Source organism: Lynx rufus, unplaced genomic scaffold (assembly GCF_022079265.1).
Source record: "Lynx rufus isolate CCGP_SWC_20201006 ecotype Redwood Valley unplaced genomic scaffold, mLynRuf1.p SCAF_2, whole genome shotgun sequence".
In the NCBI taxonomy this organism is placed as follows: Eukaryota; Metazoa; Chordata; class Mammalia; order Carnivora; family Felidae; genus Lynx; species Lynx rufus.
In genome coordinates, this window is record NW_025814834.1 from 208,605,551 (window position 1) to 208,619,798 (window position 14,248).

The 14,248-nt window shown below is 43.4% G+C and overlaps 1 protein-coding gene across 5 annotated transcripts in view; it reads left to right on the forward strand.

The window, feature by feature from the left end:
• The first annotated feature begins 5,848 nt into the window (after positions 1–5,848).
• Positions 5,849–14,248, forward strand: part of UBR4 (ubiquitin protein ligase E3 component n-recognin 4) — a 132,976-nt gene continuing 124,576 nt past the window's right edge. For all 5 annotated transcript variants that reach the window (XM_047082757.1, XM_047082760.1, XM_047082759.1 and 2 more), the window contains exons 1-2: positions 5,849–6,038; positions 13,775–13,872. In XM_047082757.1, the coding sequence (XP_046938713.1) occupies positions 5,863–6,038; positions 13,775–13,872 (274 nt within the window). In that variant the 5' untranslated portion in view covers positions 5,849–5,862. The remainder of the gene's footprint in view (positions 6,039–13,774; positions 13,873–14,248) is intronic.

Consider the following 14,248-nt stretch of genomic DNA (forward strand, 5'->3'; position numbering starts at 1 on the left):
ACTTTAATAGGTGCACCTGGGTGGTAGAGTGGATTAAAGGTCCAACTCTCGGTTTTGGCTCAGGTCAAGATCTCATGGTTCTTGGGATCGAGCTCCCTGTCAGGTTCTGTGCTATCAGCCTGGGATTCTCGCTTTGCCCCTCCCCGACTCTGTGCTCTCTCTCAAAATAAATAAACTTTAGAAAAAAAAAAAAAAGACTAAGAAAAAAAAGTTAATGCCCCAAACTGTAAGATGAGTCTCTCCCTCAAAGCCTTCCCCCATTCTGTGCCCCAGAGGTAACCACTGAACAATTTGGTAAATACCTCTCCAGATTCCATAATGTTCTGCAACTTGATTTTATCACTTAATGTATCGTGAAGAGCTTTCCATATTAGCAATATGGATTTCCCATACCCTTTTTTAATGGCCACAAGGTTGAAATTCTTAAATGTTATTCCATTAGAGATTTTTATGAGATCAATCGAATACTCTTTCAGGTCAGTCTATTTTGTATTATTTAGACCATCTTTCCAGTAAGGATTTATAAGGTAAATGATGTGCACACACCCGCCTCCTCGTAAGGCATTAGTGTGACCTTGAGACTGACCTCCAACCAAGAAGCCATTTTTATTTTGAGAGAGAGAGAGACAGAGAGAGAACATGAGCACGGAAGGGGCAGAGAGAGAATCCCAAGCAGGCCCTGTGCTGACAGTGCAGATCTCATGAACCATGAGATCATGACCTGAGCTGGAATCAAGAGTCGGATGCTTAACAGATTGAGCCACCCAGGGGGCCCAAGAAGCCATTTTTCTATTAGCACTGAGGCTTATGTAAATTTCTGATCCATGATACTGGGAAGGTGCCTTTCCCAGTATACAGACTGATGACACTTAAGGGGGCAGGGGTCTTTATAAAATAGCCACTAATTTGTATGGAAGCACACTTTTTCTTTTAATGTTTATTTTTGAGAGTGGGGGAGCAGCAGAGAGAGAGGGAGATGGAGAATCTGATGTGAGCTCTGCACCGACAGCAGAGAGCCTGATGTGGGGCTTGAACTCGTGAACCGTGAGATCATGACCTGGGCCTAAGTTGGACACTTAACCATATGAGCCACCCAGGTGCCCTGGAAGCACACTCTTGTCTCCTATCACCTCACATGCAATTGGAATGAGTGAAAGTCAGTAAAGCAAATAAGCATTTCAAAGGCACGTTTACCCACATAAGTGGTTTACGGTTTTGGTGACGTTGTATATCCCATATGCTAGACTAGAAGAGTGATAAACCAGAGTGTAGGGTTACGCTTATGTCTGCCAGTTGGAATGCGTATCCTATTTTTAAAAAGCCTGTATAAGTTAAAATGCTATTGTAAGTCTGGTTATTTTGCAGTTAGAATAGAGGATGTGATATTCTCTGCATGGTCTTTATGGTCAGTGTGCTTCTGCCAAGAACATTCACTTCTGACCAGGGCAGCTCTCCTGTCCCCCTCCTACCCCCAGTAGTGCTAAAGGATACAGTTTAATCGCTTGACTCCACTGTTCCCTAGATTTTTATGTATACGACTCTCCTTCTGCTAAGTACCTACCACATAGATCATTATACTTAAGTCATGTTTTCCTAATCATAAAGCAAAGTACTCACAAACTTTAAAAAAAAATTTTATTTTGAAGCAGTTTCAGACTTACAGAAATGCTACAAGAAGAGTACAGAGATTTCTCAGATATCCTCCACTCAGATTCCCCAAATGTTAACCTTTTACCACATTTGCTTTATCCTTCATCCCTCCTGTCTCTAAATGTGACAGTCCACAATTTTGCTGAGTGCAAATCCTAAAAGATGGGCAATGGCAGGTCTGAGGAATATAAAAACCATTTTATGAAAGAAAACTCTTCTGATATATTTGTGATCTTACATAAGTTATTTGGGTTAAGCTGAATTAGTGTCTCCATCTAAGCTTCATTCTGTAGAAGTTTGCCAGTCAAGCTTTCAGAACAGCGTTGCAAATCTGGATATTCACCTTATTATAATTTCAACCATTTCAATTGTGCTCTTTTCGTCCTCAGTTTCCTGTAAGTCTTGCTTCCTGCTATTCTGTAAAACTGACATTGTATTCTAGTCCCTGCACAGTTGCCAAGATTGCTCCTCTCTCTTAAAGTAAGAAGGCTGCAAGGCACATTTTCTGCTGTTTTAAATTCATACCCTATACAATGCAGTATTATGGGAAAAATAGTCAATACTTGTGGATTACAAATGACTATCTTATTACTAAATTGAATTAGGCCTCTAATCTATTTCCTTATATTCATGATACTAAAAACAAAAACAAAAACAAAAAACAACTCTGTTCATTGTGAATTACCAAAAAGGAGCTGCTCTCCATTTCCAGCATTCAGTTTTGCACTAGGAATTTCCACAAAATAGGCCCTATTGGCTCTGATAACTTTGTAAAAGCCCAAGAACAGATTGACCTCTGTTGGCCACCTCTGATGGCTGCCGGGAGCTAACACTTGCAGCTTATTCATGTGATTATTTCTTTAAAAAATGTTTATTATTGTTTATTTTTTGAAAGAGACCGAGAGCAAGTGGGGGAGGGGCAGAGAGAGAGGGAGACACAGAATCCAAAGAAGGCTCCAGGCTTTGAGCTGTCAGCACAGAGCCTGACATGGGGCTTGAACTCACAAACTGTGAGATCATGACCTGAGCTGAAGTCGGGCGCTTACTGACAGAGCCACTCAGGCACCCCAATGTAATCATTTCTAAACACACAATGTCTACTAGGATTTCTTTCAAGCAACTCTTATCAGATGGAATTTTTTTGAAATAAAAATGCCACTATCTCTTGTCTTTGAGGTTCCTGCAGTGACAGTGACCTCTTGTTTTTATTACTAAAGATTTTGATTTAGGGGCGCCTGGGTGGCTCAGTCGGTTAAGCGTCCGACTTCAGCTCAGGTCATGATCTCACGGTCCGTGGGTTTGAGCCCCGCGTCGGGCTCTGTGCTGATGGCCCAGAGCCTGGAGCCTGTTTCAGATTCTGTGTCTCCCTCTCTCTCTGCCCCTCCCCTGTTCATGCTCTGTCTCTCTCTGTCTCAAAAATAAACGTTAAAAAAAATTTTTTTTTAAAGATTTTAAAGATTTTGATTTACCTTTTTTAAAGGTAAAAAAATTTGATTTCTGAGTGAAGCCAAGGAATCTGGATTTTATTTCTTGAGAGAGAGAGGGAGGGAGGGAGGGAGGGAGAGAGAGCGCGCGAGAGAGGGCACACGCATGAGCAGGGGAAAGGGGCAGAGAAGAGAGACTCTTAAGCTGGCTTCACGCTCAGCATGGAGCCTGACACAGGGCTGGATCCCATGACCCTGGGATCATGACCTAAGCCGAAATCGAGTTGGATGCTCAACTGACTGAGCCACCCAGGCGCCCTGACCTCTTACTGTTTTCAGATTGAAGTATTTTTAACTAATGTGTATACATCACAAATATACAATTGAATATTATGTTTTCCATATTTTTCCACTTCCCAGGAGGTTTCTTCACACTTCTTCTGTCTGTATTCCCACATTAATACTATTCAGTCATGGCTGCTTAATTTTTCCTTCACTGCATTTTTGTAACATGACTATATCATATCTCTCTTTTACAAGTTTTAAAATTTTAGTTCCTTACCCAGCCTCTTGGGAGTAGAAGGAAACTAATATTTTAAATCATTCAGTTAATAATTCATAAAAATTACTGTTTAGTTTCTATCTTATTTTCTGGACTACAGTATTGGAAGCTTGTGTTACATATAGAAGTCTCTTTTAGTACCCTATTTACTGTGTTCCTTTCTTATCTAAACTTAGAATGTGGAAGGGCACCTGGTTGGCTCGGTTAGCAGAGCAAGCAACTCTTGATCCCTCGGACCTGAGTTTAATCCCACGTTAGGTGCACAGCTTACTTAAATTTACAATGTGGATGCCATTCCAAACCTTGAAGCAACACAAGAACAAACCTTGAATACTGAAACTAATATGCTGCTTGTAAAGAAAAATCTTAAACTGGAGTGCTTTCTCCAAATTGATGAGCCAGAGATAGTAAAAAGTAATGTGAGTTTAGGTACAGGTGCAAATTTCCCGGTGATTGTCTGCATTTATCTTTTTACTATGTCTCCTTCAAGCAGCAGGTGGAGGGGGGAGGAGGACAGCAGGAACATTTGATCTTCTATTATTTCCTGAAACCCCCCCCAAGAGAATCTCTGCAGGTTAATTTTGTACTTCAGGTAAAATGAAATTAATGTCCCAAGAGCCACTTTAAAATTTCAAGCCAAGGGGTAAAATTTCAAGCTACCTGGGTAGCTCAGTCAGTTAAGCGTCTGACTCTTGGTTTCACCTAGGGTCACGATCTCATGGTTTCAAACCCCATGTTGAGCTGTGTGCCGATGGTGCAGAGCCTGCTTGGGATTTTCTCTCTCTCTCTCTCTCTCTCTCTCTCTCTCTCTCTCCCTCGACCCTACTCATGCTGTCTCTCTCTCAAAATAAGTAAATAAGCTTGAAAAAAAAATTTCAAGCTTTTTCCTTAGGACTCTGGTTCAGTATCTTGAACTAGTGCAGTATTTGCTATGTTATGGAGAAGTTTCTTTCTCTTTTTTCTTTTTATGTTTAAGAAACCTGCTGTTGTGGGGCACCTTGGTTTTGGCTCAGGTCATGAACTCACCATTTGTGGGACCAAGCCCCGTGTGGGGCTCTATGCTGTCTGCACAGAGCCTGCCTGCAATTCCCTCTCTCCCTCTTTCTCTCTGCCCCACCTCCGCTTGTGCTCTCTCTCAAAAATAAAGAAAAAAGGGAAAAAAAAAAAAACCCAACTCTGCTGTTGTTATTATTTCCTGACATACAATAAATTACCTTCTTACTGAAAGTGCAGATTGATCATCAGGTACCAATTTATTTACCAGAGTTACACCAAAACAACAGTAGCTCCTCCAAAACTTGGGGAAGAATTTCAGGGCTTCAGGATCTTCAAACCGTCCACAGTTCTTGCGATGATGATCTTTATTTAGGCGGACTGTGGGTCACAGGGCCTAGAGCTCGATGCCGTCCACCGACACCCCTCCACCTCCGCGAAGAATGTCCTCAATGCACGCATACCTTTCCTGGAGTCAACGGGTCAAACCGCTTTTCCCTCTTAGATCTTGAACCCAGATAGCTCTATCGGCAAAAATCCGTTATTAAAATTTAAGTTCCTTGTTTGCTAGTAGAAAAATGGGGAAAGAAGAACCTGCCGGGGCAAACTGCAAAGACCGATGTAAAAGCTGGCTGGTAATACTACTGGTGAGGGTAATCAGAACGCAAAAGGGATCTGAGCGCGAATTAAGTAAGACTAGTGCCTGCAATAGCGAGACGTGGTGTAGGGAGTAGAAAGTTATCTAGAGTGCGAAATGCTGTAGTATCACTATTAAGGGGGGTCACTCGAGAGGGAGCAAGCGGGTGAGTGATTAGACTCTGGTCCTTAGCTATCTCGGGCCGGGACCATCGTATCCGCAGATGCATAGTCTACTGCGCTGCCCTGGTCTTGCCAACTTCAACTAAACCCCCAGCTCACCTTTTCCGGATGCCGCGAAGCCACCTTGCTCCTACCTCGGGAAACGACTCCCAGCGCGCAGGCGCGGAGGTTAACGCTCCCCCGCCCTCCTTCAAAGCAGTACGTCCTGCGCAGGCGCAGCTCCTCGAACCCGCCTCCACGCCGCGCCGAGCTTCTCCTGAGAGCAGAGTGAGGCCGCCCTGCGCGTCGCGTGTTTTGCCTGGCGACTGCGTCGCGCAGTCTGACGCGACGATTGCGTCATTTCCGCCCCCTCCCGGGAGGCGGCGCTGGGCCGGTGGCAAGCCCCCGAAGGGAGCCGCAGTAGTACGACGGAAGATGGCGACGAGCGGCGGCGATGAGGCGGCGGCGCCGGCGCCGGCGCCCGGGGCCCCGGCGACGGGGTCCAGCACAACCCCGGGCTGGGAGGTGGCGGTGCGGCCCCTGCTGTCTGCGTCCTATTCCGCCTTCGAGATGAAGGAGTTGCCGCAGCTGGTGGCCTCAGTCATCGAGAGGTACCGGGCGGCGGCCCCGGCAAGGCGGGCGCCGGGAGGGGGAGGGGAGGGCGCGCCGGATCGTCCGGACCCGCTTCCCAGGTCGCCTCTTGAAGCTTGGCGACCCCCGCCCCAGCCGCGGCTTTGGGGCTCCCGGATCCAGGCAGATGAGGGCTTGTCCAGGGCTCCTTCCGCCGGCCCTTGTAAATTATCTGTGCCTCGATTTCCCTTCCGAGCAAAACTTTTGAGGACGCCCTCTGGAGAGGGCGTGGTCGGACCCGTTTGGGAGTGACTTTGAGATGTTTCGCGCTCTTGGGGGAATGTCCTCGGGGCTGCCCCCGGTGTTGAGGTCAAAGCACTGATGAGTTTGCATTTCTAGCCCGTCCTCATCCCCCTACCCGGGGCCGGAGCGGAGCCTGGGGTTTAAATTGGAGATCTGCCACATAATTTAATAACGGTCTTTCCGTGGTGCTGTAATCACTGGGGGCACGTGCTGTTAATGTGACTGAAGCCACTAGTGACCACTGATCACTTTCTTTTCAGGTTGCGCTTATTGTGTATTGCTACCGTAACGGTCTTTGATGAAAAACATTTCTGGGTTAGACTGAGGTCATTTTCCCACGGAAACAGTGCCCTCGCTCTCGCGCGGGCGCTCTCGCAGTAGAATATCTTCAGACCTTGTTACAAACGGGATTATGTATTGCTCTATCACATCGTTTTGTCATTTTGTACAAAGTTCTTAGTTCGTGCTAGTTCTCTTCGTGCAAGGCCGTGATAACAGAATGCCTGTGTTTTCCTGACTTAACCTTGTTCAGAGGAGTCTTCCATTGGTTTAATGGTAGACATGCTTTTAAAAAGGCAGTCTTTCTTTTATTTTACTAGCCAAACCTTACTAGAACAATCTGCAGTTGCTGACTGGGTCATTTTAGCTTCTTGCCAGCCAGGGTATATCTTAATGTGACCCAGAAGGTTAGAAATTGCTATTTGTTACTCAAGGGAGGCCCATGACTTGACAAAATGTTTATTATAGTGCCTGTTGTTAGGTTTGCGATGCTTTTGGCTCAGGTTTTTTTTGTTTGTTTGCTTGTTTGTTTTTTAAATAGCGACTGGGTTTGGTAATTTCACAGTTAACTTTACAGATGGATTTTCCTATCTAATTATTAAGCCAGGAATGTTCTGAAGATGTAAACAAGTATCAAGATACTGTTCTCAAGTTATATAGCCTCTTTTTTTTTTTTTTAACATTTATTTATGTTTGAGAGAGAGAGAGAGAAAACACGAGGGCGTGAGCGGGGGAGGGGCAGAGAGAGAGAGGGAGACCTAGAATCCCAAGCAGGCTCCAGGCTTTGAACTGTCAGCACAGAGCCCGATGCAGGGCTTGAACTCACAAACCATGAGCTCATGACCTGAGCTGAAACCAGGAGTCGAATGCTTAACCAACTAAGTCACCCAAGCACTCCTGTAGCTCCTTTTTTACCTGTTTTAAACATTTACTTTGTTGGCATTTTTCTTGATTATGCTCATAATGTTACTTACGATGGACAAGTTTCTACTCTTCAGAACATTTTTTCATATGGTGGTTTTTTTTTTTTTAATTTTTAAAAAACGTTTATTTTGAGAGAGAGAGCGAGAGAGCGAGCGAGTGCTAGCAGGGGAGGGGCAGAGAGAGAGGGAGAGAAAGAATCCCAGGCAGGCCTCGCATTGCCAGTGCAGAGCCCTTCTGGGGGCTCGAACTCCCGAACCATGAGATCGTGACCTGAGCCAAGATCAAGTGTCGGATGCTTAACCAACTGAGCCACCCAGTCACCCCGTTTGTTTGTTTTTTAAAGATTTTATTTTTATGTAATCTGCACACCCAATGTGGGGCTTGAATTCACAACCCTGAGATCATAGTCGCGTGTCCCACTGAGCCAGCCAGGCGCCCCTGCTTTTATGTTTTTGTAACATGAGCTGAGTAGGTTATAAAGTCATTTGTTGACACCCTCCCATTCATCCGGTATTCCAGACCCATCTTTTTGAAACTAACAGTTTAACAACTCTGTTCAGCTTGTAGAAGGAGCCAAAACCAAATACATCAAACTGGGTTTGAATTTTGCCAAATAAGAGACAGGGCCCCCTCCTGCACCCTAAGGTGACCTAGAGTTGCCTGTGTTTGTAGGCATTTAGTAAGAACTCTCTTCACGGTTTAGAAAACAAATCCAAACTAATGGACGTTTTAGTAACAAAATTTTTAATTGTAAGGCAAGATCCCTGAAGTCTTGGTTCCGGTTTTTGTGGCTTGGTTAATTTTGAAACCTGTGATCGTAAGAAAAGTTGTCAGAAGAAATATCTGGCTGACAAGTTCTTTACAGTCAAAAAAACAACCAAATGTACAAGTGTTCAGTTTGGTATAGAGCAGAGGTCGACACACTTTTTATGTAAAGGGCCAGAGAGCAAATATTTGCAGGCTGTATTTCCTCTGTGGAGTCGTCAACCCGGCCATTGTATGGCAGAAAGCAGCCTTACACGGTACGTAAGTGAACGGGTGTGGCTGTATTCCAAAATCTCATATATGGGCACTGAAATGTGCATTTCATATGATATTTCATGCCACAAAGTAGCCTTAAATTTTTTTCCCCAGTCATAAAAAAAATTGCAAAAACTGTTCTTAAATATGGGCTGTTATGAAAACAGTGCCAAACCCTGGTTTAGACCACAAAAATTAGTGCCTTGCTATTCTGTTTCTCAAAAGTTTTTTTTTTTTAACCTCTCAAAAAAAAAAAAAAAAGAAATGAAGATATAAGAATTATGGAAGTATTGGGGCTCCTGGGTGGCTCAGTCAGTTGAGTGTCTGACTTCGGCTCAGGCCATGATCTCATGGTTTGTGGGTTTGAGCCCCGCGTCGGGCTCTGTGCTGACAGCTCAGAGCCTGGAGCCTGCTTCGGATTCTGGGTCTCTCTCTCTGTCCCTCCTCTGCTCGTACTCTCTCTCTCTCTCTCTCTCTCTCTCTCTCTCTCTCTCAAAATAAATAAACATTTTAAAAAATCCATTAATTTGGGACGCCTGGGTGGCTCAGTCGGTTAAGCGCCCGTCTTCGGCTCAGGTCATGATCTCCCAGTTCGTGGGTTCGAGCCCCGCACCGGGCTCTGTGCTAACAACTTGGAGCCTGGAGCCTGCTTCGGATTCTGTGTCTCCCTCTCTCTCTGACCTTCCCTACTCATGTTCTCTCTCTCTCTCTCTCTCTCTCAAAAATAAATAAACTTTAAAAAAATAAAAAAAAGAAAGAATTATGGAAGTATTCCCTATATATAGGATTACGGCTGTCGAGTATAGGACCAGATCAGTACCATACAGATGCTGTGGTGGGCTTTGTTTTGTAGGTAATCAAAGGTTTACCGGCCTAGGCTGCTACTTTACTTTTGGGTTTGCCTCTTGCATCTGTGGTTCCCTTTCTATTGTCTTGACTGCCATGTTTTTCTTCCTTGACTCCGGGGACCTTCTATTTTTCTGTTGCAATCTGCTACTCTCTGCTTCTCTTTTAGATGTCCTGACTCCATCATGCCAGCTCTTCCTTCCTATCTGGCAGCCTGCTCATTGAATTCCTCCCCATTTGATCATTGGGGATGATAACTTGCCCTGCGACTCCTTTGTGCCCTACCATTCTACTTGTTGTCTCTATTCTTTCATACCTTTATAGTTGCATTTGAACTTTGGGTTTGAAGAAAATATAAACAGAATTCCTAGGTCTAGCCCTGTTTATTAAGTTTGATTTTGTAGCCAAACTGTAAGACAAAGGAGGAATAGATTCACATAGGTAAACTTGGAAGCATACTTTCAAAAGTATCCTTTGAGGGGTACCTGGGTGGCTCAGGCGATTGAGTGTCTGACTTCGGCTCAGGTCATGATCTCTCTGTTGGTGAGTTCCAACCCTGTATCCAGTTCTGTGCTGACAGCCTGCAGCCCCGCTTCACATTTTGTGTGTGTGTCTCTCTCTGCCCCTCCCCCCACTCACACTCTGTCTCTCTTTCAAAAATAATAAACATTTAAAAAGTTATATGGGGCGCCTGGGTGGCTCATTCGGTCAAGCGTCCGACTTCAGCTCAGGTCATGATCTCACGGTCTGTGAGTTCGAGTCCCGCGTCGGGCTCTGTGCTGACCGCTCAGAGCCTGGAGCCTATTTCAGATTCTGTGTCTCCCTCTCTCTCTGACCCTCCCCATTCATGTTCTGTCTCTCTCTGTCTCAAGAATAAATAAATGTTAAAAAAATTTTTTTTTAATTATAAAAAAGCATCCTTCGATTTTTAAAAGAAAAACATATCTGAGTTTACTTAAAGAGGAGTTTATTTTTATTTTTACTGTCTGTGCTAGCATGTCTTTTAGTAGTAAAGATTGAAAATCTTTTCAGTGCTCTTACTTTTCCAGACCAGAAATGGAGCTAGAACTAGCTCATTAGAACACATGCCATATTTGGGATTGATTAGGATAATTGCTGAACGTAGCCTTATGTTTTAAGGTACTATCAAATACGGAATTCCTTTCTTAACTCTGTGTAAGATATGTTGGTGACCATAGTTGTCATTGACTCTTGATTACCAAAAAAAAAAAAAAAAAAAAGAAAAGAAAAGAAAACGCCGCTTTCCCGTGAGCCAGCCCTTCCTAGGCTCCTCTGGCCTCCTTAATGATAAATCTCTTTCTGTCTCTGCCTCCCAGGTGTTCTATAAAATTTAGGCCAGAGAGACCTACTTGGGAAGGCAGAAGCTGTTACAAACATCCCTATTAGATAATGTTCTGTCATTTCCTAAATATCTTGAAAGGGAGAAGAGGATACATTAATGTCATGATCTTTTGAATTTACATGCTGTAGGACTGAAGTTCATGATTGACCTACAGGGGGAAAAAAAAAGCCTGCCACCAAATGATAGAGCAAAATTGTGCGATTAGTCCTCATGGCTGGTTAATGTCTCCATGTCTTAGTGTCACATTCACCACAGGTTTGTCAAGAGTGTGAGGAAGGTATCTGAAGGCTTTTAGTTCTTTGGTTAACATGTGTTAAGTACTATGTGACACACAGCAGATGTTCAGTGAGCATATATTTTTTAATGCTTTTATTTTTGAAGAAATTTAAACTTTATGTGCACGTGTGTGCAAGCAGGGGAGAGGGGGCAGAGGGAGCGAGACAGAGAATCTTAAGCAGGCTCCACGTTCAGCGTGGGGTCTGGGGCTGGATCCCATCACCCTGGGATCATGACCCGAGCCTGAATCAAGAGTGGGACTTTCAACAGACTGAGCCACCCAGGTGCCCCAGTGTTTTTATTCTTCAATGTATTCATTATGCTTATTTGTTTCCTGATTGTAAGTGTCATGAAACAAGCATAATGGATTCTGTTCTTGGGGGTTTATGATTCTGATGAAGGGAAAGGGGTTTGGGGAGTTTACAAAAAAGATATCAATAGTATGTTATCTAGGAGGGAGAGGGGAGGTGAATCCCTAGTCTTTTATTTTGTCCTCTTGGATTTCTACCTTTTCCTAAAAAAAGCTAGATATTTCCAGACCCAAGCCAGTTCATTTTTACTTACATGTCAAATTGGATTTCTCTGACCTGGCTGCGTAGCTGCTGTTTTCCTTTGTACTCTGCCTCACATTTATTTTGTATGGAATATACATGTTTCTCATTCCATGTCTTTCAGCCCAAGTGCTGCTATTGGAATGTTAGAAGAAGCAGATGTTTCAGGAAGATAGCTTGACTGCCCAGAGGAGAGAGATGTTTTTACCTATAATTTTCTTTTTCTTTCTCTTTGTTATATTTGTGTTCAGGTCTTCATTCTTCCCCATTCCTACCTAACTTCTTGCCCTTTGTCCCATTTTTTCCATTCCTTTGCACCCTCTGGTGTCTTGATGTCTCAGATTCTTGGGGAATGAGGGAGGCAGCAAGTCTTTATCAGGTGACTCGTATACACTTGTTTCTTTAAAATCAAGAGGTATGGTATTGTCCTTTGGGCCACAGGTCCACATGTCCACATGTCTACTCCCTTCTTTTCAAATTAATTTCCCCTGGTTTATCCTTAGTTGCCCTAAGCAAATTGTAAGCAGAGCTTGAGAGTGCTCCATTTTTTTCTATGCCAAGGTCCATCTTTCCTCAAAGTGCATTCTTGTTTCTTTATTGGAATAAGGCAGTTGTGTATTTCTAGGGCAGGAAGGAAGGTTTGTTAAATCACAATGGGGCAACATTGAACCAGGCAATTAAATAAATACGAGTTTATTCTCTTATTTTGAATTTATTTCTTTATCTGAATGGGAATGAAAGCAACAGAATAAGTTCATCCTTCAGGTGGGCAGTTTTTCTTTTAGCTTTGGTAAGCCCGCTCAGCTGAAAAACATGGGGATGAACACCTCTGAACTTTTGAAATAAAACAGAGAAGGTAAATGACTCTGTAAAGTACATCAAATTACAGGGTGGGGAAACTTTAGAACAATGACTAAAAAAATGTAAGGATGGAAATGAAGGAAGAACTAAGTATGTGAGGTAGAAGTAGGGGATTTAGTAGGGCATTTTATGCTGAGTAGGATACCAGCATGTACCAATGTGATGGTCACCAGAAACTTTGAGCGTCACTTGGTGCTTAAAGGTTTTTGTTTCCTCTTTTTTTGTCCATCATAGAAATGATCTTTGGTGGGCAGGAAGATCCTTGCACGTCATAGGTGCTCAATAAATATTTTTTCTTGGTGAAGAAAGATATTCCAAGATAAGGAACTGATCTTTGGTAAATCACCATTTATCCTCAATAAATCCCCACATAGCAGAGTGTTTGCAATGCCAAACTCTTAAGTGCTGTTTGAGATGATTCATCACTCGCCCTGGCACCTCCCTAGTGTTGAACTTGTCTTTTTGGCTCCTGTGTTGATTTGGCAGGTGGATAGAGTCCTGACTGTGTACATTTCCCTTCCCAGTGTGATCCTTCTTATTGGAGAATTAACTGACTGAAAAAACTATTTAGCCACAGCCCTCTATTCTTTCCGTTTAATAAGAAACATTTTGTTTTATTTTGTTTTCATTGCCTTCTTGTTTCTTGGGTTGTGGATTAGGATCTGATCTGATAGAATGACATAAATGTATACGGCTTTAAGACCTAGGTGGATCCCAGATTTTCACAGAAGAGGACATTTCTTCAGCTAAAGATAAGGGGATGTGGCTAAAATCCCTGAATTTGTTGTGATTTAGCTGTGTCCTGGTTGGGGATGTGGGGAGGTGTGGAGATAGGAGAACTCTGGTATCTGGTAAATTTTAGGTTTTAGCACTGATCAGGTGATTTCTGCCTGCAATGTTATTCTTTTTAAGTTATTTGTATTATGGACTGGCCTTGTTTGGTCTTCAGAATGGGTTACCATGACCTGTGTTCCCACTACAGTATTTTGAGTGTGCTGGTCTACCCTCTTTTGGCCAACACATGCCATTATTAGGTTTTGGTCTTTGCCAACCAGTAATACAGGACAAAATGGCATCCTGTTATGTTTTTACCTGTATTTTTAAAATTCTAAGTGAGTTTGAAAATATTTCCTGCTTCTTAGCCATTGCTGTTTACTAAGTCTGACACCTTAAGCAAGGTGCTTGATTTTAATTTGCTAAGCTTCACTTTCTCAATCTTGAATATAGGGATGGTAACAGTGCCTCTCAACTAGGGTTGCTGTAAGGATGAAGTAGGGCAATGCCTGTAAAGGGGATGGGTATCTGGCAGACAGGAAGCACTAAATAAATGCTAGCTGAATTATTTTCTTTGCAGTGAATCCGAAATCCTGCACCATGAGAAGCAGTACGAGCCCTTCTACTCCTCTTTTGTTGCACTTTCCACACACTATATTACAACAGTCTGCAGCCTCAGTAAGTATTCTACTCTTGTTACTCCTTGCCGAGGGCTTGGGAATAGGGGAATTGTGTCTCTTCTTTGTAGGGTGTCTGAACAGGTTGTTAATGAAGTTGTATTTTAGCACTCTTAGCCTGTCTACCCAGTGGTGGAAACTGCTGTCAGTCTGATAAGGCTCTGGAAGTTCCTTTACCTGGGCCAATCAAGGGGGCTTTAAAAACCACTTGGTTCGGATACCTGCTTTATAACCCATTAAGTTAACCTTCCTTCCGTTCTTAATCAAAAGCATTTTACTGATTTCACACATGCACGTGTAATTACTAGCGTGTTAATTTCTGGGAGTCGAGGCGGATGGGTGGATACGGACCTGAGGTTAGCAGCCACTGACGAGGG